At 37.5% G+C, this 27,142-nt stretch overlaps 2 protein-coding genes across 3 annotated transcripts in view; one reads left to right on the top strand and one right to left on the bottom strand.

Annotated features, from left to right (window-relative positions):
- The window catches only part of LOC129762129 (cytochrome P450 4c3-like), a 124,062-nt gene that overhangs the window by 77,277 nt on the left and 19,643 nt on the right, over positions 1-27,142 (top strand). The window contains exon 2 of one of the 2 annotated variants that reach the window (XM_055760118.1): positions 32-310. The exons of the other annotated variant lie outside the window; for it this stretch is intronic. Within the exon in view, the coding sequence (XP_055616093.1) occupies positions 49-310 (262 nt within the window). The 5' untranslated portion in view covers positions 32-48. The remainder of the gene's footprint in view (positions 1-31; positions 311-27,142) is intronic. 2 annotated transcript variants of the gene reach the window in all.
- LOC129762130 (juvenile hormone acid O-methyltransferase) lies at positions 21,963-23,409 on the bottom strand. The gene is made up of 3 exons (XM_055760120.1): positions 22,644-23,409; positions 22,311-22,591; positions 21,963-22,249 (listed from the first exon to the last, which is right to left on the bottom strand). The coding sequence occupies exons 1-3, from the start codon at positions 23,015-23,017 to the stop codon at positions 22,068-22,070; spliced, it is 837 nt and encodes a 278-aa protein (XP_055616095.1). The 5' UTR covers positions 23,018-23,409; the 3' UTR covers positions 21,963-22,067.

Below are 27,142 nucleotides of genomic sequence, written 5' to 3'. Positions count from 1 at the left end.
CTCGAGTTCTTAATAAGTGTGACCATTGTAGAAATACTACATTATTGGATGTGGATGTATATCATGGAAAGGTGTTCAAGAATCATGGATTTCTACTATCTAGTGAACAGCATAGTCGCAGGAAGGTTTGCTAATATTTTCAGTATCTTGTCACCTGTTACGGTATTTATCCTGCTGGTGACGGTTTATGCGATTTTCACCTACAAACGGAAGCGAGCCCGGATGGTGTATCATATCAACAAGCTGCCGGGACCATACTCGGTGCCACTCATAGGGAATTTACTGCATGCCACTCTCGGATGCAAAGATGGTAAGTTTTTTTCCGACCAGGAGTAAAAAATACAATACTTCAGTGATGCCCCAAAATAGTACAGTACTCGACAAACTTTCTACTCAATATCGCATTTTGAAAGTCGTCAACTGTAATACAATCAAAAAGTGAAATTGATTCATTTGTGAGTTTCAAGTGCATACATGAAAAATGTGAATGTGAGAAAATTTAATTCGGACATGTGTTCTTTGGAAATTCTAAAGATAAGCACTATTGGAGTTCCAGATATAACCCACACTTAGAATTGCGCCGGAATCATGCCAACAAAATGGATGATTTTAATTGCTTCCGCAATTTTGAACTTGTACCAAAAAAAAGTTTCTGGTCGTTATAAAATGTCAATATTCTATTTTGGAAATAGAGTTTTTGAATTGAATACACTGTAAAAAAAATACTCTAAGCTAAAACTTAAAAGTTTTGAGGGCCTTAGAATGCAATGGGTGAAAGTGACTTGATCGATTTCTCTTCATCAACTTTTTATTTAGTTAATAACTCAACTGCAAAAAAGTTCCAATTTAAGTTCGCTATAGGATCCGATAGATGAGGTTCTGACCTATCTTCCACATTGTCAAATACAACTGGGAATGTATTTGCAGCTAAGTTATGACCAGAAGAGAGAGTCGATGTAGAGAAATCGATCAAATCACTTACACCCCTTTCATTCTAAGCCCCTCATAACTAATCAGCCATTCTATGCCAAACCGTTTCGGTCCCTAACAGAAAATATTAGACCTGTATTTTTTTTATTTTTTTGACGTGGGACTACGTCTAACCGGAATATATGGAGGGTAAAATGAAAACCTAAACACAGACGTGCAGGAAAAAATTAAAGATTTCGAATGCTTATAGCTCGAACATTTCGTACTGGATAGGAGAGATGTTTGCATCACTTGATAGGGAATATTTCTACGCATCTATCGCAACTAACAAAATGTTGTTTTTCATTTGATAAACAATTGAATAACTGTAAAATATTAGGCGTTATCTAAACGCCCTAACTGCATCGTTTTGATTGGCCCGATTTACGGTTTCCCTAACACAGCCATCAAAACCAAGCAGCCTTGGGGAAATCGGCATTGCAAATACATGAAAGTAGGGGGACTTTTGTTCTCATCGAAAAATGTTCCCTAACACAGACTTAAAAACCAAGCAGCGAAATCGGCATTGCAAACACACGAAAGAGCCTAGAGGCGAGTGAACTGAAAAGTTTAAACCCTCTTAAAGCCAAAAAGAAGAAAAAGAACACACGAAAGTAGGGGGAGCTTTTGTTCCCACCGAAATGTGTTCCCTAATAGAGATTTCTAAACCAAGGTGCCTGGAGAAATCGGTATTTCAAATTCATGCAAGTCGGGGGTATTTTTGTTCCGACTGGAATGTGTTTCCCTAACACAGACTTCAAATCCATGAAGCGTGGGGAAATCGGCATTGCGAATTCATGCAAATCGGGGGTATTTTTGTTCCGATTGAAATGTGTTTCTCTAACACAGACTTCAAAACCGAGGTTTCTGGGGAAATCGGCTCTGCAAATAAATGCAAACTGCGAGTACTTTTGTCCTCGCTTGCCTTTGTGCAGAGTGGAATATGTCTGTCCTAACATGATCTTCTAAACTTAGGAACCTGGGAAAATCGTGCAGCCACTAGAAGCGAATGAACTTCCCAGTTTCACGCAAATTCGAGATTCGAGAAGTATGTACACTTTTGGGATGTAAACTTCAGAGGGAAATGTAAAATAAAATAATCGTTTGATAATTTTTTTTTTGTCTTTATTGGAAAGATTTTCAGCCTTAGGCTGGTTCATCAAACGTTTGATAATTCTTCCGTACATATATTTTGTTCTAGTCATCATACCAAACGTAAAAGGTCCGTCATTAAATTTACTTGTAACGAAGAACAATCAATCACAATAAATGAATCGACTTTACACGGCATTTGTTCATTTTTTTCACTCACAGAGCAAATATATTGAACTCAATTGAATTTGGAAACTGTTTCATTCAATCAAGAATTTCATCAATACAAACGAATGATTGCTAAGCTAAGGTAGTTCCACGTGAACCTTGCGGTTATATCATAGATATAACCCACTCATTTTTTTTTTCATTATGGTTTCCATTTCCAGTTACCTTTTTTTAATGATGACTTTTTCTAAAAATTCATAACTTTTGAACTACTATTCTACACATAGTTGTCCCATGTCCCAAAATCAGCAACTGAGAAAAACGCAATCAATGTTTTCTAGCACATTTGTCTTCTTCTTCTTCTTCAATGGCACTAACGTTCCTAGAGGAACTTCGCCGTCTCAACGTAGTATTACTTGCGTCATTTTTATTAGTACTTAGTTAAGATTTCTATGCCAAATAACACGCCTTGAATGCATTTTGAGTGGCAAGCTCTAGAATACGCGTGATCACAGTGCAAGTCGGAGGAAATTTTTTGACGAAAAATTCCCCCGACCAGAACGGGAATCGAACCCGAACACCCGGCATGTTAGTTATGACGCTAACCACTCGGCCACGGGTGCACGGCAGCACATTTGTCTACCAGAAGGTTTAAGCATTTCAGTTTGGTAATACACCGGGTTTTTTATAAGCAGTAAATCATGGTTCAATGAAATGTGAAAAGTTCCTCGCACTTGTATCAATCAAGCTTGATTATGGTTTAAAAATACATGGTGGGACAGGTATGCCTAGAATAACAACATGGGATAATTGAACTTGATGTTTTTGAAATACTGGGAACAATCAATTTTTTTTGTGTTTTTTCGAAAGATTATGCATTAAAACATCGTTATATAAAGAAAGGAATGATCTGCAACACCTTAGCAGAATATAAATCTCATTGTTAATAGGCATTCGCTGAACACGTGTTCTTTCAAACTTTCTTTTTTATTTGTTTGAGAATCAGTTCGTTCTTCCAAACCAGAAATTAGTGCATTAGCCCTGCTTTAAGCGTGACATGACATTCATGTACTTGAACCGATTCATTTATTAAGGGTCTACAAAAAATACATACTGGGACAGTTATGCTTGAAATATCAACAAGGAATAATTGAGCTTGATGTTTTGTTTTTTTTTTGAGAAGCTGAGGAAAAATAATATTTTATTTGTGGTGTTATAGAAGATTAGGCTTAGAACATCGTTTTATGAAGAAAAGTGAAAATTATCAAAAAGTAACATGGGACAACTAAGCGTAGAGCGGCAGTTTACCAATTGAGATGATCGACGTATCAAATTAACGCTAATTAGTTTCTCTTCTTCGAAAGGATATTACACTTGCCAAAAAATAGGATTTTGTTTTTGTAACTATTAATTGTATTTGTTTCCATAGTTTACATGGTTTCGGGACCAAGGGTGCTATAGTTTTTGATATTTTTTCTCAATGCGGTTGCGGTTTTTTACATAATACATCCAAAAATCAGAGAGGTGTTTTTTTCATTTTTGAGTTATAATTTTTCAATGGTAACCGATGGTCCAAAAACATTTTATTTCCACAAATGATTTTTTTTCTCAAAAAAATCATCACTTATGAACTACTGGGCCAACTCAGACGACCGACATTTCAAATGGCAACCAATGAGTAAAATATTACAATTGCAAAAAGCTTGGATGTTGTTTTTTTTTTCTCTATTATAGTGACTTTTTACACATTTCGGCTGGTTCGTCACTTTTACTTCGATTTTTGGAAGAATATCGGGAATGAGAATAGAACTCGTGATCTCTGCGTGAGAGGTATGGATCGCCTCCACAACTTGGATGTTGTATTCATAATTATTGTGCGCTATATCATTTTTTTCTTGAAACCTTAGAGTTTTCCATATAACGTATCCAAAAATCAAAGATTTTTTCTCGTTTTTCAGTTATGGTTATGAAAAAAAGGTAGCGCCATTAGTTCCGAAATCATGTAAACTATAAAAAAATAAATACAATCAATTATTATGAAAGAAGAATCCATTTTTGTAAGTGTTATATTTTTCGAATGCTACACTTGCAATCAAAATAGGAAATAAAAATAATAATACGGATCTAATACTTTTTAAATGAAACAAAACCATTACTTTTTGCGAAAATCTGAGAACTACTTTATTGGTTTGGCATGGAATGGCTGTAATATACTTTTTTTTAATATTTCAACTAAAGCATATCGATTTCATTCCCTAAATTATGGGGTTCTGAATATTTTTTTGTATTTTTTCCTTAAATTTGGATAAAAAATACATATAACCCCAGATGTGTACTATCCATCCTGTGTTTTCCTCGCGATTTTAGTACTCTTGCGTAAGGTGAAGGTGGAAGGAAGCCACAAATGTCTGCCTCAATGCACAATGGTCCAGGAGATGCATTTAACCCCAGGAGATGCATTTAACCCTTGTACTCGCGTGCAAAATCATAACACGTATACTCGCGCACGGTGTCACAGACCGAAAACTAAACTTCTCTGTAATGTTGCCATTGTGTATTTTTCAGGCTTTATTGGCATTTATTAGAAGAAGAGAGTATGATTGAATGAAAAAACTCAAAAAAATATGCTTTCTTCATCTTTACTATATTTACTATTAGTCATCTAATTCAACCTCATCAAAACAGAGTAATTTTTGATACTTCAACACAAATAACGAAATTCGAATTATTCACTGTTAATAATTAAAAGTAAGCAACTGAATATAAGTCATGGAAGTATAAAGAGCTATAAAATAACATAAAAACATATTAATCGATTGTGTTTACATTGGAGTAAGAATCGGAACATAGCATAACTGCATGCTCGAAGCAAACATATTTTTTACGTTTCATGCAGTTGTTGCGTGTTTTTTGGGTTTTTTCTTTATCAAAGAGAAGAATGTATAACGTATTCTAGATAATTACAAGACGATAAAGATTCTGGAATATAAAGTTTGTATATTTTTCCTAAATTCCTTGTCTCTGTTTTCTTTGTAAACTAAGAATTAATACCTTTTTTAGATGGGGCATAAAAAGACGATATAAAAGGATTTCTAGGAACTTCCTTTTCTTTTTCTTGTTTTCTTGTCGATATTGTCCATTATGAAAAAAAATCCCCGAAACTGTAACTGTTAAAAATTACCATAAGCTACCGATTAGTTTATAGTTTACTGTTTAAAATTCTTCCACTAGTGAAATTCTTTCACAAGTGTGTATGTGAATGACCATTATATTTAGCGAATAACTATACGAAAGTCAAAAATTCATATTTTGCTTTTAAACGTATGAATCTAACGACGAATAGTTAATATATGGGTCCGTTCAATCCAGTTACAAAAGGGACTGTAATCAAATAGAAATAGTCCGGTAATGATCTTATGCATTATATTCAATAAATATTCCTCGCCGCTAACATTAATTTATTTATTTCATTCAACAATATTGTAGAATATGAAAAATGGCACTTGTCCAAAAAAATTACTCCTATACTCGAGTCGGTGTGTCAGACCGAAAGTATTAAAAAAGTGGCACACGTCTCCTTTGTACCAACACATGCGATAAGCTAAACGATGACGAACGACGAATAACGAAGCTAGAGAGTATCGCAAAGTCGTAGTGTTATTTTGAGAAATTAATTAATTTTCTGAGAAATTAACGAATTATTGATTTCTCGGTCTGACAGACCAATGTGCGAGTATAGGAGTGTTAAGTGGAAATTAGCGTTTAGAGCTCGACAGTTATTCTCTAGACAAAACCTGCCTTGGACAAAGTTGTTACATATGATAGAGCGCTCATTTTTATGCTATTAAAAATAGGGTGACCAAAAGTGTCGATGATATAAAAAATCAAACTTTCTCATCTTTATAGATAGAGATGAACATAGTTCGACAATATTGTAGCCCCAATTATTTAAATTAACTTTGTAGAACAAACCTTTTCTTCTATCTTCTAATATAATCGATTTAGCGCTTTTTCCCTAAGTTGCATTAGGGTGACCATGAAAAAGCGGTTTTATTTTGCTCTAACTTTTATATTTCAAATTCTACATCAAAGTTGCTTCGTAAGACTTACCAAGACCAACATTTTGCGGCGCAGAACTTGTCAATATCTTAAGCCTACTCAAAGTCATTGATGGTTTTTCACTCAAAAACTCATGATTTCAATTTTAATTTACTCAAATACGAAAAATAACATGGTTTTTAAATTCACACATTATGTAGAGTAAACTCTATTCTTTCAAATGCCGCCAATAAACTTTGTTTATGTTTGCCCCAGAAAGAATGACAAACAATTGCAGAAAACGTATTTTTTGGGATGAAACATCAATAACTTTGAGTGAAGTTGAGATATTGACAAGTTCTGCATCGCAAAATGTTAGTATCAGTATATTATAAAAGTCTTTCAAAGACAGTTTGTATGTAGAATTTGAAATATAAAAGTTAAAGCAAAAAAAACCGTATTTGCATGGTCGCCCTAATGCAACTTAGAAAAGCGCTAAATCGATTATATGAAAAGGTACAAACAAGCTTTGTTCTACAAAGTTGTTTTAAATTACTGGGACTACAACATTGTCAAACTTTATTTACCTCTATCTATAAAGATAAGAAAGATTTTTTATTTCATCGACAATTTTGGTCACCCTATTTTTGGCAACATGAAAATGAGCGCTCTATCATATGTAACAACTTTGTCGAAGACAATTTTTGTCTAGAGAATAACTGTGGAGCTCTAAATGCTAATTTCCACTGAAATGCATCTCCTGGACCATTGTGCAATGGCGCTCATTTCTTTTATCTCCCTCCCTCACCAGTCGCCCGATATACAATAGTTTTGCGAAGTGTGAAGAAAATGATGTATCGATCATCATTTTGTTTGTTTTTGGCATCTGACAATAATATTCAATTCAAAATATCAGTAGTTTCATACAGTCACTTTTTTTGTGATAAAAACTGTGGACCTCGTCCATACGAACTACGATCTGCGGACATTATTGATTTTTTTTTGCAATTAACTAAAAAAATCCGTTTCCGATTCGCATTTGTAGAAGCATACGGTGAGTATGTTCTCAGCAAATCGCAATGTTAGGGGAGATGGGGGTAAGACGGACATGTTAAGGAAAACTTCAATTGTATCTTTGGAAACTCATGTTTTAAAAATTTAAAAGCAGTTTCTTACAGTTCAATATACTTTTTTTTCGAAATAACTGGCCAAGAGTTTTATAAAAATGTGTTTTTCCGTGTTTTTTACTGAAATTAAAACAAGCCGAAAAGTACAACATTTTTATCGGTGCGGGTATAATGGATATATAGTGGGGGGGGGATATGGACAGGTTCATAATATACGAAGCGTAGAGGTTTATCGCTCGCGAGAGGAATAATTTCGCTCTCTCTCAGTGTTTGTGCGTCCAGTAACTAAAATAGAACAAAAAGAGAAAGCAATATAAACAAGAGTATTCGTCCCTTCACTTTCCATCATGCATTGGATGTGATTATGGATGTGACTGTCCATTTCTGTCCACTTGATGACAATACCCATTTGAGAACAATAAACATTTATTTTTAATGAAAAAAATCCGATTTCATATTTATACAGCTGGTATGAAAACAAAAAAAGGTTTGTCCGCGCATCAATCGAGAAGAGATCGACTGCATCGAGCTGTCATTATTTTTTTGTGTTCATCTCCATCCAAAGAATGTCTATACGATGTGAAAAATTGAAAAAAGTCGGACAAAAAGCCAATCATTGACATTGAAAAATTGAGAGTATTTCCCCTACATTTTCGTAAGAAACTGTGTTTTATTATCATAAAAAAGAAGGAGTCATAGAGTCACACACCCAACATAATATTGTATATGCATTTTACAACACCCCAAAACAGAAACATCAAACTGTCGGAAAATTTATATGTGTATAGGCTTAGATATTGCGTTGGAATTAAATATTCGCCAGCTTATCAACATCCATGTGGGCTCACGTAAACTATGCGAACCATAGTGCAACAGTCGTTCGGCTCTGCTAAGCAAATTTATACCTTCTGCTGACCGAATCAGTTTTAGCGCCTCTCAAATGTGTCCATACATTGCCCGTGAAGCTCTGTTTGCCTAAAGTTTTATAAGCTATGCGTGAACACAAGAGAAATTGAATCATAATCAAGAAATTACATGATCTTGTATTATCACCAAACGCTTTTTTATGTTTTGCGATATACCCCAAATTTGTTACAGCTTATTATTGAATTTTATATTGAAAAGAAGTCCAACAATGTCAAACGGAACTCAGCGCTGTGCATCATTTTGAAAATAGCGTGACCAGATTGTAATTATCTGATTTTCATCGCTTCTGGCCACAAACGACCAAACCAACAACGTTACGGTCACACGACGATCGAGTTGACACGGTGCGGCGTCGTGTCAAACAGAGTTGGCCTGCTAATTCCCCCAGCGGAAGGTTACAATTTTTAGCGTCTATTGTTGGTTCGCGTGACACCGGTTCCGTTGCAGCAACCAAGTGAACTTGATATAGGTGCTTAGCAAATTGCTAATTATGGCGTGAAAGACGATGCGACGAACTCTGATTCCGATTCGTCTATGTCATTAGAGTGGGGAACGGGGCGGACCTGAATGGAATCAGTAGCGTCCACACAGCCTCCACCGTCCTCAAGGATATTATTATAAGTCATTTGAAGGTGTGATGCATCGCGTTGTTGAAACGTCAATGCATAGCTTAATTGCGGTTTTTTTTTTGACGTAGGATTACGTCTTTCGGGAACATATTGGGGTACAAATTGAAAATCGAAAATCGAGCGCACCGTGAAAATTGTCCAATTTCAAATTCTTATTGCTCAGTCATTTCATGATGGATTGATGAGATTTTTTCGTCAATCAATTTCGGCACTCCATAACAATTTTTTACATTGAATAAAATAATATATATCATGAAACTAACTATCGAACAATTGAAAAATCTTAACCTCTATCCTAACGGAAATACCCACTTTTGATTGGTCGAAATTGACGACACATGCGGCGGGTCCCTAACAGAGACATCAAAACCAAACTGCCTGGGGAAATCGGCATTGCAAGCACATGAAAGTAGGGGGAACTTTTGTTCCTACCGAAATGTGTTCCCTAACAGAGATATCAAAACCAAGCTGCCTGGGGGAAATCGGCATTGCAAACACATGAAAGTAGGGGAGCTTTTTTCCACCGACATGTATTCCCTAACAGAGATTTCAAATCCAAGGTGTCTGGGGGAAATCAGCATGTAAATACCCTCGTGGTCGATAGTATAACTAACGACGCGCACAAAGGGATAGTGCTCATTGTACCTAGCGTGGGCATTGCTGATTGCATACGTGCTGGCGAATAAGTTGGGAGCGATGAATAAGTGTTTTTTTCGTTCCAATAAGAATCTTTCGATGGGTTGATTGAAGAGTGATCTTTCAATGAACTGAATAGAACTTATACTTGATAGAATATAAATAAAATTTAAATTTGGAACTTTTATGTTGGTTGCTTCGTGAAATTTAATATCAATGACCGATCATGTATCGTAAAACTTTTAGCACAACTGTAAGTGTAAAATTGAAAATGGTAGATATTGTGTTAAAATGACTTGAAATATGAAACGATTTTTTTTCTCAAGGAAAGTTCATGCGACGAGCAAAATTGGAAAAATGAAGGAATATTCGAAAAAGTGATTTCACATATGCTCTACATATCGTATTGGGTGCTGTTAGCCCAATTGAAATTCGCATTGAGGCATGTAGCATCGTGTTCCGTTGGGTTTAAAGCGAAAAGGAAATGGGTTGAATAAACACTCAGAAAATAAGAAAATAAAAAATTATGGATGAAATTACCTTTTCCATTTCAAATATATTTACTCTATACTAAAGTAATACTTTTTTCTGGTGAGAAAACTTGTGTTCGATGATGATAATTATCTTATATTACTTTGATGAGCTTTTTTTCTTTATTTCATCCATACATAACACAGGAGCCACCTCGTCCAGGAGGGGAGGCGATCTGGCGTAGTGGTAACATCCATGCCTCTCACGCTAAAGGTCACGAGTTCATTTCGCACTCCCGACATTCTTCCAGAAATGGAAGTAAAAGTGACGAACCAGCCAAATGAGTTGAAAGTCACTATAATAAAGATAAAAAAAATCTCGTCCAGGACCACAGAGGGCGGCTTTGGTACGTGATACGCACCATCTAATTACTAATCACCATCCTTCTATCATTATCACTCGATTATGGACACTGGTGGAGTGAACAAACAATACTTAACAACCAGACAAAACGGACCTAAATCATTATCGAAGAGTTTAACAATGTAATTCTTCAAACATATCCAAAATGAGCATGCAGCAGACGGAATCTAACGGAATCCTACGTCAACTATGCGGTCGTGTCTTGGACACAACCCTCCTGTGACTTTTTTTGTTTTTCACGCCATATCAAAAGACAGAAACAAAAGAGAAACAATTAAAAGTACATACATATAATGACCCTAATATCTGGGAATTCTTTCTTGATTTCATTGTATCATTAATTTTACTACTTCTGTAGTCAACGCTCGTATTAGTTATTCCTACAGTGGAGGCGATCTGACGTAGTGGTAACATCCATACCTCTCACACTAAAGGTCACGAGTTCAATTCTCACTCCCGACATTCTTCCAAAAATGGAAGTAAAAGTGACGAACCAGCCAAATGAGTTGAAAATCACTATAATACAGATAAAAACAGGGAGTGGGTTATATCTATGGTATAACCGCAATGGTGACGTAGGACTATCGTTGATTTAGTGTTGTTGAATCTGAATCCATTCTGAATGAATGAACAAATGAATATTTGGGGGACTTCGAAAACGAGAGCGTTATGTTGGAGGTACAAGGTTTTATGCATCCAATATTGGATACGAAAATATCCTACTGATGGGGAAGAAAAATCTTCAGAAGCTTCCCTGCTAACTACACTTGATTGAAAAATCACAGAACCAAATGTATTTGGTCGCAGTGTTATATGGTTAGAAAACATTAAAATAAACTCTTTCGCTTGCATGTTATTTTCAATGCCAAGGGGAACTGGCAAATTATTTTGCAGCAGCGGTATCTTACCGGATTCTTCCCGAAGTCCACCACCAGTGGGTAATGCTAACTCGATAACCACCTGTTAATTGCATTCGATTGAAAAATCACAAAACCAAATGTATTTGGTCGCAGTATTATATGGACAGAAAACGTTAAAATAAACTCTTTCGCTTGAATGTAATTTTCAATTCCAAGGGGAACTGGCAGATTATTTTGCAGCAACGATCACTTCTTTCCGGATTCTTCTCGATAACCAGCAAACGTAAAGAGTTGCGCGCGTGTATGTGTGTGTGTGTGTGGCGGTTGCTCCGATGTCTCAAGCGGAACCAATTATCGATGCTGGTATTCTCTCGGTCGTCTTCTCTTCTTCTGATGGATCGACTTTTCTGCGCTCCGTCACAGTCCCAAACAAACTGAATGCGTTTCAGGTTAGGTCAGGCCATCCAGCTCGTCCCAGCTCGTTCAACTCGTTCAGTAATGATGTTGTCTTGTCGATGTCCTCACGAAAAATGAAAGCATTTCATTGATAGAATGGTTTTGTATTATAGAGACTTTAAACTTTTCAGTTCATTCGTCTCTAGCCTTGAGAAAGGCCCTTGGAACTCTACTCTAACTCCTGCATTACACCTCCACCCTCATTGCCTTGAGAAAGGCACTCGATCCCTCGTCGTCCAGCTCGTCCAGCAACGATGTTGTCCAGTCGGTGTCCACACAAAGAATGGTGCGTTTCACCACCAGAATATCGCTTAAGTATGCTTTTTGTCCGTGACTGAATCGAAAGAAGGTGTGGTTTACGATGGCAATTTGGAATGCAAACTAGAGGCGAATGAATTCTCTGAGTTTGAAACTTTTGGCGACTGAGCAATAATCGATTGAGAATTATGTTTTTCGCGATGTGAAACATTTTCCGTTGCGCGCGCATCCAATATTGGAAACGAACATATCCTACTGATGGGGAAGAATAATGTTCAGAAGCTTTCCTGCTGATTGCATTTGATTGAAAAATCACAAAACCAAAAGTATTTGGTCGCTGCGTTATATGTTAGAAAACATTAAAAAAACTCTTTCGCATGAATGTATTTTTCAATTCCCAGGGGAACTGGCAATTATTTTTCAGCAACGATTAGTTCTTTCTAGATTTTCCTCGATACTCGAAGCCCACCAGTGGTTAATGCTAACTCGATAACCACCTGTTAATAGCACTTGATTGAAAAATTACAAAACCAATTGTATTTGGTCGCAGTATAACATGGATAGAAAACGTTAAAATAAACTCTTACGCTTGAATGTAATTTTCAATTCCAAGGGGAACTGGCAGATTATTTTGCAGTAACGTCTTTCCGGATTCTTCTCGATTTTTCTCGAAGTCCACCACCAGTGGTTAATGCTTACTTGATAACCACCTGTTAATTGCACTTGATTGAAAAATTACAAAACCAAATGTATTTGGTCGCTGTGTTATATGATTAGAAAACATTAAAATAAACTCTTTCGCATGAATGTATTTTTCAGTTCCCAGGGGAACTGGCAGATTATTTTTCAGCAACGATTGAATCTTTCCGGAATTTTCTCGATGCTGAATGGCACCCAAACGAAGAGTTCCGCGCGTGTATGTGTGTGGCGGCTGCTCCGATCTCTTCCCGGGGAACAGTTTGTGGCATCACTCTCCTCCTGATGGATTCTCTTCTGGCCTAAGGTGCACAAACAGGCTCTTGGTGGCACCGTTCATCCGCGCTTTCATGATAAACGAAGAGCTTCACCCCTACAGCGACAACATGCTCCAATCGTTGTTCAATTATAACTGAGTGGGTTTACGAGCGGCGCTCGCTTATATACCGATTGGTGATTTCAATAGTCTGTTTTGAAAGCATTTTAAGGCTATTGAAACCAGTTTTTGGATGAAAAAGTAACAAGTATATAACGTGTAGACATTTTATATTTCGAATGAAGTGTGTATCATACCATTTCGTTCAGTTGTTTAAAAGCTATTAACGCCCAAAATCTCGGTGTCCGGCGTAACGCCTTCGTTTTCGAAACTTCGATTTTACACCCCGGTATAGAAATGAAAGTCGTAGTCCTACGTCAAAAAAAACAAGTTATTCCTATGAAGCTCATTAAGGCTGATGTCACACTAGGCGGATTCGCCGCCGCGGATATCGCGACGGTTATTTTCTCCATTTGAAATCCGCCTAATGTGACATCAGCCTAAAGGCGGTTTTATATTATCCAGCACGTAGCGTAAACGGCGCGTACCGACACCGGCAGACAAACACATGATGTATTCATATCATCAGGCATAGCAACTTCTCTGTATAGACCGGCAGCGCAGACGTAGCGGAGAAATGCTACTGGTGATTGAACCGATGTCGTACCGAAGAGCGACGAACGCACTCATACCACGAACTTCGACGTTTGATTTGTATGTATGGTGCTACTCGCCCGTGTAGTTCGTGCCCGGCACCGGCAAAATATTCTTTTCGAGAATTCCTTCATGCATTTGTCTGAAACGTGCTGCGTATGTCTGGAGCCGTTCCGCTATATATACGCATACACATTTGAAACACACGCAATAATATTTGTCTTGCATGAAACGTACCGTGCCGGTTACGCTACGTGCCTGATAATATAATATTACCTTAAGAGGCCTCATCGTTTCTTAGCGTAAGAACACACTGGACGGCTCTCCCGCGCGGATTTTGCAATGACAGACCGCTGCGGAGCCTCGATAATGGAATGTGTATGATATAAGACACACAAGGCGGGACGGGTGTGTACGGATCCAAAATCACTGTGGTACGGTTCCCCATTCGCTGCGGTGGCTCGATGGAGATGATGCGCCGCAACGGTTTTGTGAGAGTATTAAGGTGGCCGTACACTGTTTGACCAGAGGTAAAATATTTGTCACTTTTGACAGAAAAAATTTGGTCAAAATTTAGTACAAATTTCATGTTTGACAAAAATATTTTACAACCATAATTGTTTTTGTCAAAAATTTGACATAAAACTATTTGGCGAAATACAGCTATTAGGAATGAATGACAAACACGGTTATCAAATATTACACTGTTTGTCGAGTCGGATACTATCAAAGTAAACAATATTTGTATGGTGCGTCATATGGTGCTATGGAAATTGTCCTGACCGCTTCACCTATGATAATCAAAGAGATTTGAAGAACAAAAACGGTTCCTTTACCGCAGCTTGCAGCAACAGATACTGACCGTGATCGTGCGATTCATCATTTGGCCATGCAAGCAGCAGAAAAGTGGCTGTATGAAACAGCGCCTTCCAACATGGTAAGTGATCCGTGGTGGAACAGAATCGGTATATTGCCACACCGGTCCCGACAGGCCCTGTTACATATGTTTCATGTGGACGGTGATGTTCATGCACGTCCTGCTAATCGAAAAACAGTAACGCGGCAACTGTCTCGGTCGGTAGCTGAATCCGATACTGAGACCGAATCGGAAGATGGCGATAAATCTGGTACAATTCTTAGTCACACTTCCAGCAGCAGCATTGACGGAGGAGAATCCGAGTACAGCAGCTTTTGATCTTTTCGTCCTAAGAGTGTTAAGCGCAAACCTAGGATTTCATATGGCAAGCATTGTACCAGAGAAATGTTGGCACGTAGCAACCAGCACAACCAAAGAGAATTTGAAGAGCAAACCATTGAACAAATTATCGCAATGGCTGCGAAGAAAACAGGGGGAGAACTAAATAAACAGCATACTACTTATCAACGGGGTGGCACATACATAACTGTGATGACTGTTTATCGATTTGATAGGTCTATTAAAAACACTTTAAGGGTGCGTTTTTGATTTTCAGTTTTTCAGTTGAATTCGCGAGTTATATCCAACATCCTTCATCAGCTATGCTTAAGATTTTTTATAAACACACGTAGATTTTTTGACGTAGTACTACGTTTTTCATTAAGGGTGCCAAATCAGAAAACAGGTCACGTTTTTATGAAATAAAGTTAACGTTAATAACTATTTTTGCCGCGAACGGATTTTGGCGATTTACCTACCAATCGAACCTACGAATCGGAAATTTCCTAAGATTTCTCGCGTAACTTTTGAAAAGGTCCTATGTAACAAATGTAAACAAATCGAGTTAATGGATGCACGCTATTAGTCTTCAATCATTGAATGCATTACAAAAACAATCGTTCACGTATCTATTTTCTTCATCCTTTTATCCCCGATACAAAAAACATCCAATGTACAGATTCGGTTTTTAAGCACTCGGCTGTTACTTCGGACGCCACTTTCCTCCTATGCCCGAAACGTCCGAAGTAACTAAGCAGTCAAAACAACACGAAGTCGTACTTCGGTCGTTTTGAGTTTTTGTTTCTCACAGTAGTTGTTATCGATTTCAGTTCAATTCAACGGGTGATAACAATAATAATCTGTCTTTAGAACGAAATGCTGATTTTTGGATTGTTGTTTAGTAGTTAGTTTCAAATTCTTATCGTGCAACGTAATATGTCCAATGTGCAAACGCGGGCAGTCAAAACGTCCAATGTAACATTTTCGCTCCTTGGAATCAACTTTAAACTCAAATCACGGAACAACATCTACGATTGGTTTTGGAGAGCTATTCTTGATCGCTAGTGGTGAGAGGAGCGATAAAGATCGATAACTTTTAAGACAATTCGCGGAATAATGTTCGGGTCTTAAACTTCGTTTTTCTCGAGTTGACGAAAATGTTACATTGGACCTTTTCAAAAGTTACGCGAGATTTGTTTGATATGCTATACATTACAATCCCATAGTCTATATATGGTTTAAATTGATGAAAATAGGAAGCATTCCCATTGCCTCATACATTTGTTCTGTCCATTTCTGTGCTTTCCCGAACAGACCGAACCGAACCGAACGAGACCGAACAGAATAACGAGCAACTTATCGACGAGTAACGAAGGGGAAATCGCAAGATATAAAGTCTCCGTGAACAAAGGAAAAGAAGAAGAACGAAGGGGAATATTTGCCTGGACGGCGAGGGATCGAATGCCTTTCTCAAGGCAATGTGGGTGGAGCAGTAATATTATGGATAAAGTAAAGTTTTCCAAGGACCTTTTCGAAGGTTAGAGAATGAATTGAAGAAGTTTAAAATCTCAAGAAAGGAAGGAAGGCAAACTTCCAGTATCGTTCAGTATTCAGAGCAATGAATAAAGGGTGTGTCACATCAAATTGCATCACGGAAAAAACGCTGTAGAAATTTAATTTTTAGGAATTTTATCTTCAGCTTTCGCTTATAATCAGATAAGAGTGTATAGATCACGTTGGCCATGCTTCACTGTCAATTTTTCGTAAATTTGGAAAAATGTCGTCGAACGAAAAAGAGCGTCGTGAATTAATCCTGCGCACTCATTTCGAGAATCCGGAGTTGTCACATCGGGACATCGGTAAGATGCTGGGAATCGTCCAATCCACGGTCAGCAGAGTACTAAAACGATACTTCGAGAACCTAACCATCGACCGGATGGTGAAGAACGGCACGGCAAAAATGGATGCTCCGTCAGTGAAAAAGATCACAAGCGCGTAGTTAAGCAGTTTAGACGTGATCCGAGAAGTTCGGTCCGGAATGTCGCCAATAAGCTGAATTTGTCAAGTTCATTCGTCCAGCGGACCAAGCAGCGGGAGGGCCTGCGTACATACAAGATTCAGAAGGCTCCTAACCGCGACGAAAGGCAAAACATGGTGGGGAAGACGCGAGCCCGGAAGCTGTACTCCGAAATGCTGACGAAGCCGCATTGCAATGGACGACGAAACCTACGTCAAAGCGGACTTTCGTTAGCTGCCGGGCCTGTTGTTCTTCTCCGCAGAGGACAAATTCAGCGTTCCGGAGGAGATTCGCAAGCAGAAACTATCCAAGTTTGCCAAAAAGTACATGGTGTGGCAAGCGATCTGCTCTTGCGGGAAGCGGAGCGCCCCCTTCGTGATAACCGGCACGGTAAACGGGCAGGTTTACCTTAAGGAGTGCCTACAGAAGCGCTTACTACCACTATTGAAGCAGCACGAGGGCCCGACCATCTTCTGGTCGGATCTCGCTTTGTGCCACTATTCAAAGGACGTGTTGGAGTGGTACGAAGCCAACGGGGTCACCTTCGTGCCAAAAAAATGAACCCGCCCAATAGAGAAAAATTGGGCGATTATGAAGCAAGCCCTCCGGAAGAACACAAAAGTTGTCGAATCGGAGGCGGAGTTCAAGAGAAAATGGATTTCTGTTCAAAAAAAACTACAACCTGACGTTGTACAGAACCTTATGGACGGGGTAAAGAGGAAGGTGCGAGCATACGGGCTTGGGCTCGAAGTATGAATAAAAAGAAAATGCCAAAAGTTGTTTAATAGTTTTTATTTTACTGTCTAAAATTTTCAAAAGGATTGGTCTACTGGGCGAATTTCTACAGCGTTTTTTCCGTGATGCAATTTGATGTGACACCCTTTATAGCGTATTCTTCCTTGTTTTGCGTCATCACATGTCTTCGTTTCGGATTGAGCTGTGGACGCGACCAAATTACTCACTCGCTGATGTCTCTGGCATTGCAATCATTGCATCAACCTTACGGTATTGGTAATGAATCTCTGCTGAGGCAAATATTCAGCCTTCTTCCGAGCAGTTAACATTGTTTGTTTTCTGTCATAAATGCATTGAACTGATGCTATGGTGAAGCCGGTGTTAAGGTTGTGCATCAAAAAATTATTTGGGGAATACCAAGTTATTCAATAAGTTATATTAAGTTATTAGTGCTGCTTTCAACTAGGATTGCATTTGCGCGAATCTTGATCATAATAAAGCAGCGCTACTCTTTTCGAGGTTGTTAAGATTAACAGATAGAGTTTATTTCGTTTATTTAGTCACCAAGAAAGTAAATGTCATTCTGAAGTGTTGTATGTGATTTGGTTTCGCTTGCCAGTAGCAAAACTTTCTCCACTAAGGATGACAGCTGCGCTTATCTCGAGCATGTATTGTTCTGCGAGCACAAGAATGAATCATCAAACAATTATCGTCAAATGATTCGACAATTAAAAAACATATTTCAGGGCGACCAAACTGGTAGAATAGTTATTTAAAAATTTCGTAGCATTATAAAATAATATCCGCAGTTATAAACAAGTCACTTGAATTAAACTTCAGCGTAGTTCTACGTCAATAATGCCATCGTGTCTTGAACACAACCTCCTATATTTTTTTTATTAGAATAAACACAAATTTTACTACAAATCGGAGAAAAAATATAATTCTGGACTCGACCCGATTCCGAATGATGAAAATTTCAGGCAGATGAAACATATTTGCACCTGAATATTAATCTATTAGTTTTTTATTCTTCTTCATGGACTTCTTGATCGCATCCACTAACAAAGTGTTGTACCAGCACATCATTGATTGCCTGGGATGCGTATGGGATGCGCCTGGAGGATCTTTTCCTCGTACTTCTCGAAGCCGCCATCCTCTCCGACCCTTATTAGCCATAAAAACATCCACACAACCAAGGTACGCTGTAATTTCGAATTCTTCGCCCGAGTCGTCCATTAAGCGGGATTCCACAAACCTATAAACTAATCATAAATGAGAAAATATTCTTATATAGAAAATATAACTTACCTTCCTGCCATAATGCAAAATGTAGAAATGTTTACCAGGTATGAATGCCAGGCGTTAATATGTGCTTAATATGTGCTCTATTTGAGCATCCAGAAATATCTAACCGTAATGATCTGTAATATAAATGAATCTTAAATTACAAAATAATCTAATATAGGAAATATCAAACTTACCTTTCTGTCATATTGCGAAATGATCACTAATGTTTACTTTAAGGCATGAATGCCAGATTGATCCGTTTTACTCTTTTTTTTTTTTTTTGTATGTCTCAGACCTAAAACTCATTGAATCATTTCGTTGGGGTAATAAAATAAACAAACTCACCTCAACAATTTAGATAAAAAATACATATCACACCGATTTCCACTGATTCGAAATGAATGAATAAAAATTAGAATGAAAAAGATCTGGCATCCCTTTTCGCAGTTTTATTTGCCACTTGCCACTTTGTTTGCCATTCTTCAATTATCAACAGTGTCAAACACTTAGAAACATCAAAAATACAAAAAATTTGACTGATATATTTAACTTACGTCAGTACACGGTTTGACAAATTGGTCTAAAAATTAAATTAGAATATGTTTCCCTAATACGGTTTTTTAAACTTAGAACCCTGGGAAAATCATGCAGACACTAGAGGCGAATGAACTTTCATGTTTAAATCCTCTACAGTATAAATAGTAGAAGTTGATGTTGTTGATTCATGCAAGCCGGGGGTACTTCTGCACCCGCATGTTTTTTTTTTTGTACTTCGAAAAGTGTTTTCCTAACACAGATTACAAAACCGGGCACGAACACAACGCTTTAGTTCGCTTATTCAAATCGCATTAAATGATATGTTTTCATATTTTCTGCTCACTACGCATACCATTAGATGATTAATGTTTTCTCAAGTGTTTGAGAAGTAAGGGAAAAGGGGGGAAATTGGACCACTTAAGCAAATCGCCTGATATTTCCAAACCAATACGGTCTAAATAAAAAATGTCACATTGTATACTGAGCTACACTTGTTTTCTCTCAATCAATAATGTTTAATCATTATATCAAGCTTCAAATTACCAAATATATCATAAAATAAAAGAGATGATTTTTGGACATTAAAATATGATGCGGGGTGATTTGGACCGTCTGTGGGGTGATTTGATCCAGTGTGTATTTCATCGAAAAAAACATACTTATGTTTATGTAAAGTATTTTGGGATAATGTTACAATCAGTAGCAGTGTTCTGCGATCGATACCAGGTATTTTGACCAGATTCCAGACCAGAAAAATTGGATTGAGACCATCTCGAATTCTGCATGGATCTTTTCACTGTTTTTCGAGCATTTTCAAACACTTTCGATGCTTGGTCAAAGAAAATCCGTTCTTGATGGCCTGGCGTTGCTCTTTCAAGCTCTCCCTTCTTCCAACGTTGTCTGCCCATCCTTTTTTTGTAATTCAGCGGCATCTGGAATCAACTAGACTAAAGAAAAGCCTCAAACCTGTAGGACCAATTCACCCCACAGAAACGGGTCCATGTCACCCCACACAACATGCAAAAATTAAAATGCAATTAATTTCATTTATTGTTATCAAACTGACAGTTTCGCTGCATCAAATTGTTCCTCTTCGGTAGACCAACAGAACTTTACTGCACAATACACGAAAAATTTGTTTAATCAGCGGGAAAAACCTTAAAACCACGATAGGAAAACTCACATTTTTTGACAATCAAATTGCTTGTTGTGTTCATGTTACCGTTTCCTTCCACCTGTCGAATTTTACCAAAGTTTTTTTACGGTTCAACAATAGAAGGAGATGGCATTACAAGAAATCCAAGTTGAGCCGTACTTTTTGAGATAAAGGGGTGGTCCAAATCACCCCATATGTCCAACTCACCCCGTGTTACGTACACTTGAGGGATGCAAACTTCAGAGGGAAATGTAAAATAAAATAATTTGATAATTCTTCTGTGCACATATTTTGTTCTAGGCATCATACCAAACGTAAAAGGACTATCATTAAATTTACGTGTAATGAAGAGCATAATCTATCACAACACATGAATTGACCTTACATAGCATTTGCTCAATTTTTTTACTCACAAACAAATACAGGAGAACCTCGATTATCCGCGAATGCGAGTTCCCTAAACCTTCCCGAAATTTGTCAGTGAGTGATAGAGTCTTGCTCTTTTGTTTTGGCCATGGCTTTCACATTGTCTGATCACTGATGTACACGACCTCACAAATGGGTAGTTCAATAATTTCTGTATTGATAAAACATAGTTTTCATTCTAAAATATCTATTTTCGTGTTTGTACCTCATTTCTAGCCCTTTATTTCGTTATCCGCGATTTTCGTTATACGCGTTGATCTAGCCCGACTATTTCGCGGATAATCGTGGTTCTGCTGATATTGAATTCAATTGAATCCGGAAATTGTTTCATTTGATCAATACAAACACATGATTGCTAAGCTAAGGTAGTCCCACGTCAACTTTGCGGTAATATCATAGATATAACCCAGCCATCTTTACATTGAGAGAACTTGAAATTATAGCCTAAATTTGTTATCACATTTTAAGGGTAATGCCCATAGTGATGAACTTCTATTAGCACATCTAAATATTGTACGAAAATATGCTCTTTTCTTCAATCTATAAAAAAGCAAAAAAAAATTATCAAAATGGGTATATATGAAACAGAGAGTCTAGATGAGGTAAAATGTTATTTGTTATTTGTTATTTGAACCATTTTACCACATACAACCAAAAACATTCGAACTACAATGTTTTAATCAATGCACATCTCAAAATGCATTCATCATTTTCTGTAATTATGCTAGATTCAAAAAATGTGCAAAGTTGCTTTAAAATCACAACTAGTTGAATAAAATTACGCATATTTTCATGTCATTCTGATTGAAAATGTGTGGAATGACTTCTAACAAGAAGGAAGTCATTAGTTTCACTTCCAAATTCGCAATTTTAAAGTTTCATTCTGAATAAATCTCGAGTAACAAGACCGTATTTCGGCATAGCATATTAAAAGAAACAGATTTACAAAATTACGTACACTACTCGTTATTGAACACATGGCATCATAATTCTATCTAGTTGCATACACAACTACCAATTTATATGGCGTAATAAATCTGCAATCGTCCTCATCTTCACCGCAGTTTTGGCTCAGGGACATTCTTCTCACCACACCTATGTAATCGTCCAGAAAGTCCTCCTGTAATTCCATCGGCATTCGCTCGCTAAACGGATTCACTGCTTTGACGGCCTCTGTAAAGCAAAAAAGACAAAGGTAAGCCGAGACAATTCACCCAAACAAAACACGATCAACTCTTCAAATTATCGATGCCCTCGTATACGTAGATTTTTTCCTTGATCTGAATTTTGTACTCAGTAAACCCGACCGAGGACAGAAGTTCTTCAAGTTCACCAGCGGGATTTTCGCAGTACTGAAAGGGAGAGATGTATAACTCCACATCCGTCATGTATTTGGCCCATTTCGCGGACCGCGACAGCTGATCGTAGATGTCGAATATTGGATTCTGAGCCAGAAATACCAGCAGACAATCGCCGCCCGGTTTTAGCAGAGAGTAGACATTCCCGAAAGCCACACTGAAATTTTATATCATGTTACAACTGAATACTTGTGATGTTAAATACTCACCGTTGCTGTCTTATCCAGTGCAGACAGTAGAACGAAGTTATATGGTCGAACCTTCCCCATTTGTTCACAAAATGTTTCAAATCTCCACCAATGTCCAGCCTGTCGAAGGAAACGTTTTTTCTGTCGCCATGAATTTTTCTCGCAAACCGAACCATGTGCTCCGAAACATCGGTGCCAACAACACGCACCAGGTCGGACGAAAACCGAGGCACCACGAAATCCATCAGCACATCACCGCTGCCACAACCGATGTCCAACAATGACCCTTTGCCGTCTTTTTCCCACCTCATCAGATGCCCAAACTCATCCAGAATCTCTTCAGCATCTCTTCGCTGCACACCGTTAGCCCGGCAGTACAGATTAGGCTTATTCATTTCACTTTCACTATCCTTCCGTTTCTGATGTTGTTTTTTATCAATCACTTTCACTACTCCGACAGCAACTTCTCTAATCTCGCGATGCGTCAAAGCAGAACGATTCTAGGTTACTGACCTCGGACACTCGAATGTTACGTGCTTTTTATAAGTTTTGGAGTCAGAACATGTTTGGACATTGACGTGTACGAAAGCTATTCTTCACTCCCTCAAACTTATTTAAATTATCATCGCCAGAATGGTGAATGCGAGAGATGTGGAAATGTGACAAACGGAAATTCACTCCGGCCATTGTTGTGTTTCGGTCCGATACCGTATCGTGGGTGACCTCTGGATGGGGGTTATGCTTACAGTTAAGTTTTTTGTTAGAACGGTATGACGTTAACGAAAATCTCACACGCGACGATAATGCTAATGCATTCAAATAAGCGAGATGACACAACTAATGAAGTCAAAAGCAGCAAAGGAATCAGAACGTACAGAGCAGATTCCCAAACGGCTGCATAAATGTTGAGTTGTCGTAAATTCCTTCACTCATTATTTCTTCGTCTGTTTTTTATCGTTTATAATCAATAGGCCTCAAAAGTATAGATAACCATCAAAACATACTCGTATATAATTCAAAGTTCGCACTAAATGTCCATGAATGGCAGCGAAGATGATAATTGCATGTTTTATACTATATTTTATGTTTTTATTCCACCTGGTGCAGCGAATTGACACGTTGACTGCCACGCCGGTGACTGACACCGAGTTTTCGCTCAGGCTGCGTCAGCCACCGGTGATGTGATATGATAATAAAGGTAACTAATATAAGCATATAAGCTTATAAACATTCCTTTTCGAACAAAAATACCTTCCACTACGAAAAGAAACGATGGCCCTAATACGTTTAAAAATCTCCATAGAGTCGCTATTAAACCGTGGCACTCAAGGTGTTAATCACATCAAGAATCAATACGAACTTCATTCGTCTCGATGCTTTATTGCAAACGTTATGACACATTGTCATTGGCAAGAACGCTTTAGGTCGGAGTGGCTTGTGTTAGGGGCTGTCCACATACTACGTGGACAGAAAAAGCACGATTTCAGACTCCCCTCTCCCTCTCCGTGGACAAGCGTGGACATTTACATACCCCTCCTTCGGCTGTCCACGTGGACATTTTTCCTTATTTTATTAGAATAATGGAGGAACTAACTGAATTGCACATTTATTTCAAATTAAGTTTATTTTAGTTCAAATTTTACTAGCTGTAGTCTGTCTGCCACGCTTTGCTGTGCACAGAGTGGCAACACAAAGCCTATGTTTCATATGAGTTTAATTGTGAAATACTTGTAATACTTTGTTTTTCTATTATCTGCGAAGATATAAAGGCCACCTGGTATACCAACACGGAAGCGCGCAATGAACAATCTGCATCTGAATATAAATCACACAATTCAAAAGATTGATCTTGAGCAACGCCAATCGAATAAAACCGTGTGAACCTCATGCACCAAAATTGATCACATTGTCGGGCAATGAATACGAGATGTTTCATGTTTTATCCAAATAAAACCGTAATTTCTAGAGGTTCTAGAAGTAAAGATCCTCAAATATTGTTTCACAGTAATGTTCGAGTGGTGGTGATCTGCTCGAATGGTTGATTAATGGTTGTTTATGAACTACATATAAATACTCCAAGAAGTTTCGAAGGGAATTCTATTTCCCAAGCATTGGAATAGGTAAAAAAATCATTTTAGATAAATCACTTCGAACTTCTTAACGATTTTACAGGATCCAGTTTTCATCCAGTTTTTTTAAGAGCAATCTTCCAGTTTTTTGAAAAATATTATTGGCAACCCTGGTCAGAACAAAAATGCACCCGACTTACGTGTATTTGCAATGCCAATTTCCCTACGCTCCATGGATTTGTTGTTTGTGTTGGGGAAACACATTTCAGTCGGAACAACAATACCCCCGACCTGCATGAATTTGCAATGCCAATTTCCCTACGCTCCATGGATTTGAAGTATGTGTCAGGGAAACACATTTCAGTGGGAACAAAAATACCCTCAACTTTTATGTGTTTGCAATGCCAATTTCCTCAAGACTGCTTGGTTTTGATGGCTGTGTTGGGGAAACCGTAAATCGGGCCAATCAAAACGAGATAGTTAGGACGTTTAGATAACGCTTAACATTTTACAGTTATTCAATTGTTTATCTAATGAAAAATAACATTTTATTGATTGCGATAGAAGCGTAGAAATATTCCGCATCAATTGATGCAAACATCTTTCCGAGCCAGTAAGAAATGTTCGAGTTATAAGCATTCGGAATCTTTCATTTTTTCCTGGATGTTCTGTGTTTAGGTTTTCATTTTATTCCCGATATACTCCGGTTAGAGGTAGTCCCACGTCAAAAATAGATGGATTTAAAATCGTTATCAGATACAATTTTAGTTCCCAATTTTTCGAGTACTTGCAAGGAAATGTGTTGCCATCACAAAAAATACATATTCAGTACTAAAAATTTAATTCACACAGCTTTACTTCAGATATGTGCTTATTTTATTTGGAAATCTTAAAGCTCCCTGAGCAACAACTATCCTTGAAGTGGATTGTATATTGTGTCATAATATGAGTACCGTCAGTGTCGAACTTTTCGAGTTTTTGAAGCGCACAAAAACGAACAGAACACTAATTTATATGCATAAATTAGTTTTTATCAATTAGAAAAAAATTCAAGAAAATGAAAGATAAAGTAGGAAGCATGCTATATAAATAATTATGAAATGAATATAAAAAATACAGCATTTTGAAGCTACAAATCTCAAATTTAGGGATATCGTACGTACATATTCTTAGTTTCAAGTCTATATGCGTTGTAGACAGAAGACATTGCTAGAAACGATAAAGCGTTTTTGGATTTGCTTTCAAAGTTTCTATAGATTAAAATCATATTCCCCATAACAATCCAACTAACCTGATTATTTCGGTTCCATTTGATGCACAGAAATTTTCAGTAGAACTATTTTCTACAGTGGTATCTATCGAGTGAAAAATTATCCTTTAATTTTGAATTAAGAATATTTCATGAAATAATGAACGCACAGCAAATCGCTGGTCAAAACTGTACACTGCAAACTTGAAAATGTTCTATACAAAATCCAGTTGTTTTGACGAATGTATTATTTTAAAACTTAATTACATGTTTCAAAAATCACTCGTATTTTCCGATGACGCATTTCGCCCCTCTATTTTTTTGTCGAGTGTAGTTCTTTTTCTACTCCCGAATACGATTGGTCACAGGAAATGTCGGTTTATTTACATACTCGTTTCATTTTTAATCGTCAGCACAATACGAAACCTTTTCCGCCATAGTTCGGGGAATTTTCAGATGGTACTAATAGCGTATTCAAAGTATTATCAATATATTTTTTTTTTCTATTTTTCAACTGCTTATTGATCATTCTGTATTGAGTATCTAGATGGTTTCCAAAATACTCACGGGGAAAATTACATCACTACTCAGTTATTTTTTTGTATTGCTCTTTACACCCCTATTCTACATTCTGCCGGATTTGCATATCGATAGAAACCACCATTTCGTTATAATTTCGTATTCCCTATTTCGAACGTTTTGTCCATTTAATGTTCGAAGAGTAACAGATCGAACGACATGAAAAAACAACTCGAACGGAATACAGAATGGAATCTTATTAAGTAGTTCGAAATATTTCAAATCGATCGAAATACAGAATAGGGGTATTAGTTTTCCTCCGCTTCAATTCGTATCAAAACATCGCTTATAAAATTCGAACAGTTCACTAGAGAACAATTCAACGCCAAATCAATCAGTCGCTGCCACGATCCTCCCCATTTTTTTTTTAATTTGTTCATTTTTCCCAAAAAATCATACACCCCTATTTTGTATTTCGATTGATTCGAAATATTTCGAACGACTTAATAAAATTCCATTCTGTATTCCGTTCGAGTTGATTTGCTTTTCGTTCGATCTGTTTTTCTTCGATCAATAAATGGACAAAAGGTTCGAAATAGGGAATGCGCAATTATAACTCGAACGAAATAACGGTTTCGAACGAAATGGAAATTCGCCTGAATAGGGCTGACAGAAACCTGCTG

This window comes from Toxorhynchites rutilus, chromosome 1, assembly GCF_029784135.1.
Source record: "Toxorhynchites rutilus septentrionalis strain SRP chromosome 1, ASM2978413v1, whole genome shotgun sequence".
NCBI classification, from domain to species: Eukaryota; Metazoa; Arthropoda; class Insecta; order Diptera; family Culicidae; genus Toxorhynchites; species Toxorhynchites rutilus.
The sequence above is the reverse complement of the archived record's forward strand: the minus strand, read 5'-3'. Positions and strand labels throughout refer to the sequence as shown.

Coding starts and splice junctions, on each gene's coding strand:
- LOC129762130 (XM_055760120.1), bottom strand. CDS start 23,017: ATGAATAAGCCTAATCTGTACTGCCGGGCTAACGGTGTGCAGCGAAGA. Junction 22,592..22,643: donor CACTGGATAAGACAGCAACG/GTGAGTATTTAA, acceptor ATAAAATTTCAG/TGTGGCTTTCGGGAATGTCT. Junction 22,250..22,310: donor GGGCATCGATAATTTGAAGA/GTTGATCGTGTT, acceptor TTTGCTTTACAG/AGGCCGTCAAAGCAGTGAAT.